The following is a 4,140-nucleotide window of genomic DNA, read 5'->3' as shown; positions in this document are numbered from 1 at the left end:
CTAGCCCTTCTTCAATGTTATCGTCGTCATCTTCAGACTCGACGGCTTGATGATACGGCGTTAAGGTCTACTCGAAGCTATCAGTAACGGAGGAGAAAAAGGTACTTACGTGTCCGTTCTCTTTTGTGGAAATTGTTCTCTTCCTCCAGTCTTTGACGCCTCCGTAATGCTGCGACATTCGCGCGGTTTTGAGCTTCTTTCGCCCTTGCATGTTCCTCGTTGACTGTGGGCAGTTAAGCACGTGTCCATCGTGACGAAGCGCGACTGGCACATACCTATCTGTTGGTACTTGTCCGTCGCCTTTCGTCGACGTCCTCCTGCCTGCCGAGTATCAAGAAGGTGTAGGACCTTCTCCACCTTCGCGGCCTTGCTCGTCTTCCGGGGCATGATGCGGGCGGGAGTGGTAATGTTTAATAGCTTATTGGATGTATGTGTGAGAGTGGAATGGGAGAAACGTGTCAACTCACCGACTTGAGAATGCACTGGTGGAGCGGTGTCGAATGCACTGGTGGAGCGGTGTCGAACGCTCTAGAAATGCGTGCCGCGTGCGTACACATGTGATGTCACAGCTGTGCCATCACACAACCGTGTTGTGCTCGCACGTCTGTCCGATTCGAAGTCTCCTGCTCTCCGCATACCTTCAGGCTTTCTACCCTCACTCGCCGCTGCTCTTGACGTTATGCCAACTTGTACTTTCTGCGGGCGCTTCTTGCCGACTCGTGCTGGGCTCAAGATGCATGTCCGGCGAGTCTGTCAGTCTCAGTGGCGGGCACGGTTACGGAAGTTCTCTGTTTCGGTCTCTGAGGATGTTGACCTCGACACCGAGTCCAATGATTCCGAGTCCCCGGATGCTGTACAAGACCATCCTGAGCTACCCGATGTCGTTGATATCCTTGATCCTGGGCTTGCCGACTTACCTGCTGCCTCGGTGCCTGCTCTGGGTGCCGCGCCATCGACACCGATTCCTGCACCCGCATCAGCAGATCGATCATATCCAATGGATGATGATGCGATACTGAAGACCTACGAGCGCTTTGTCGAGGACTATCCTCATCCTGCTGGGTCTCCTATATCTCGCGGCAAGACACAGTTTGAGCAAGTCCGTGATGAGCAGGACGCTGCTGGGGTCAGTCCTTGGGCGCCATTCGCTGATGAAGATGACTGGCGCTTGAGTGAGTGGCTCATTCGCAACGTTGGGAAGGGTCAGACAGAGGAGTTTCTGAAACTGCGAAAGGTGAGTGTGCCCATTGCTCTTTTACTGTTGCCCTGACTAACATCTCTTTAGATCTCAGAGCACGCTTGTCCCTCCTATAAGAACACGCGGTCATTCCTGCAGAAGATTGATAGTATCCCGACACAGGGCACCAAGTGGCACCGGGATATTGTGACCGTCGGGGGTGACCGTTTCAATGAGGATGGTAAGATCATGCAGGAGGAGCTGGAACTCTGGCGTCGGGACCCTGTGGATTGTATTCGGGAACTGATTGGAAATCCTGCCTTCCGGGATAACCTTGTGTATGTGCCTGAACGTGTCTATCGCGATGATGCCTCTCGTGTCCGGGTGTATGATGAGATGTGGACTGCGGATTGGTGGTGGGACATCCAGGTATAGATAGTCTACTTGTATTGCTGTGTATAGAGGTAGTTGAATGATATGATGTAGGACCGCCTGCCAAAGGGTGCTACTGTTGCACCCGTTATCGTCTCGTCTGATAAGACCAAGCTATCCAACTTCCGTGGTGACAAGTCTGCATGGCCTGTCTACCTTACTATTGGCAACTTGCAGAAGGAAACCCGGCGTCGACCATCCTCGAAGGCCATGGTACTCATTGGCTATCTTCCTGTGAGCAAGCTTGATTGCTTTACAGAGCGTGCTCGATCGGTAGCAGGTTATCGCCTGTTCCATTACTGCATGTCAATATTACTGGCTCCACTCGTTGCTGCAGGTCGAGAAGGGGTTGACATGACTTGTGCAGATGGATTTGTTCGTCGTGTCTTCCCCATCTTAGCTGCCTATGTTGCAGATCATCCTGAACGTTGCTTGGTAGCATGTTGCAAGGAGAACCGCTGTCCTCAGTGCCAAGTTAGATGGGAAGACTCAGGAAGCCTTCTAGAGACCATCTACCGTGATCCTGAACGTACCAAAGTCATCTTGGAGCAGCATGCAACTGGGCGACGAGTACAAGCTTTCAAGTCTGAGGGCCTGCGTTCCGTGGCAAAGCCGTTCTGGACAGAGTTACCCCATACCGACATCTTCACCGCTCTCACTCCCGATATCTTGCATCAATTGCACAAAGGGGTTTTCAAGGACCATCTGGTTGACTGGTGCTTGCATATCTCTGATGAAGATGAAATTGATGATCGTTATCGCTGCATGATTGATCATCCTGGTTTGCGCCACTTTAAAAATGGTATCTCTGCGGTTTCCCAATGGACTGGTACTGAGTTTAAAGAGATGGAGAGGGTCTTTGCAGGACTGCTATCTGGTGCTGTCCATCCTACTGCTGCAAAAGCTGCTCGGGCCACCCTGGATTTTATTTATTATGCTCAATTTCAAACCCACACCTCAGATACATTGGATGCTTTGCAAGCAGCACTCCAGGAATTTCACAATAATAAAGACATCTTCATTGCTCTGGGGGCTAGGGAGCATTTCAATATCCCAAAGCTGCATGCCATGCAGCATTACATTGACTCTATTCGCTCACGTGGGTCAGCTGATGGTTTCAACACTGAACTTCCTGAACGGCTCCATATTGACTATGCCAAGGATGCTTACCGTGCAAGTAACAAGCGCAATTATGTGGAGCAGATGGCAAGGTGGCTAGAGAGACAAGAGTCTGTGGAGCGTTTCAACTCCTATTTGGCCTGGCTCAATGTCTCATCTGATTTGGGTGGTACTAGAGATGATGAAGATTGGGGCTATGATGATGAAGATAGTGATGCAGGTGATGATGAAGAGGAAGATTCTCACTTACAGGTCAGCAAGCAACCAGACATTCCCTCGGAGAGGTGTCTCCTTGCACAACGTCCAGCATTCCCTGCTTCAAAGGTTCAAGATATCATTCTGAATCACCATGCGACAGAGTTCCTTCCTGCTCTGTCCAATTACCTTCAAGAGACTTGTCCACCTGGGATGGCTGGGAAGGTAATGTTACCTAATGAATATGATCGGTTCGATGTATACAAGCAGGTCAAGGTCCGACTTCCCCAAGTCCCAATCCTTGAACTCAAGCCACGGCTGGATAGGATCCGAGCCATCCCTGCTAGTCTGTCCAATCAGAGAAATGGTTTGGGTGTGGGTCACTTCGACACAGTCCTGGTGAAGGTAGAGAATAGGAATGATTATATTTCTGGTACTGGACTCAGAGGTGATTTTTCCATTATCCCCCTATATACTGATGCTAACTGGTACTAGGGCTCCAAGTAGCCCAAGTGCGAGTGATATTTGCACTTCCACCATACTTGCGGAGTCATGCGCAACATTCTCAATACCTTGCCTATATTGAATGGTTCACCCCATTCCGTTCACAAGATCATGACCTTCATCTCTACTCTGTGTCCCGCAGTACAAGGAATGGTCGACCAAATGCTCAAATCATTCCCTTGGATGACATCTTCCGCAGTTGTCATTTAATTCCTAAATTTGGTACTTCAGTGAGTCCGGAGTGGTCATCTGAGAATGTACTAGAGAAGTGTAAGACCTTCTACCTCAATAGCTGGATTGATTTTGTCATGTTTTATCAGATGCGTTGTCTTGATATGGTCTGTTAATGGTCATTTATTCTCTCACTGGATGTACCATTTTATGGAGGGTTATAGAAAAGAGCGGCATCCAATAGTTACCTACACTGTTCCTTACCCTACTTATGTTGCCTACAGAGACCTACAGATTTTAGCCCTTCCTACATTGCCAATGTCATGCAATGTAAATACTCCTGTTTCCATATCAACTTCACGTTTTGCTGATGATGAGGATGGGCTAGTGGTGCAAGACGAGCTTGATGAGGTACATGCTTTTCTCATTCTCCTTGATGTCTGGCAGTTTACATGCAAGCGGTAGATGAACAGTGTGCACGGCACAGTGAAGCCCAAGCCGCGTCTCGTCCGGCGCGCTGGTGAGGTGACACCGAGCGTCGC

At 49.6% G+C, this 4,140-nt stretch overlaps 2 protein-coding genes across 2 annotated transcripts; one reads left to right on the top strand and one right to left on the bottom strand.

Annotated features, from left to right (window-relative positions):
- Window positions 1-32: 32 nt before the first annotated feature.
- Window positions 33-387, bottom strand: GLOTRDRAFT_134360 (uncharacterized protein; the record flags this gene model as incomplete). Its single annotated transcript, XM_007873355.1, has 3 exons — window positions 33-67; window positions 110-223; window positions 276-387. The coding sequence occupies 3 exons, from the start codon at window positions 385-387 to the stop codon at window positions 33-35; spliced, it is 261 nt and encodes an 86-aa protein (XP_007871546.1).
- A 640-nt stretch (window positions 388-1,027) lies between these two features.
- Window positions 1,028-3,747, top strand: GLOTRDRAFT_26531 (uncharacterized protein; the record flags this gene model as incomplete). The annotated part of the gene is made up of 4 exons (XM_007873354.1): window positions 1,028-1,234; window positions 1,286-1,606; window positions 1,664-3,371; window positions 3,419-3,747. Coding segments are annotated over 4 exons (2,565 nt in total), but the record flags the coding sequence as incomplete, so codon positions are not given.
- Between the last annotated feature and the right edge of the window lie 393 nt (window positions 3,748-4,140).

This window comes from Gloeophyllum trabeum (assembly GCF_000344685.1).
Source record: "Gloeophyllum trabeum ATCC 11539 unplaced genomic scaffold GLOTRscaffold_00123, whole genome shotgun sequence".
NCBI lineage: Eukaryota > Fungi > Basidiomycota > Agaricomycetes > Gloeophyllales > Gloeophyllaceae > Gloeophyllum > Gloeophyllum trabeum.
Note: the sequence above shows the minus strand (reverse complement) of the source record. Positions and strands in the feature narration are given on the sequence as shown.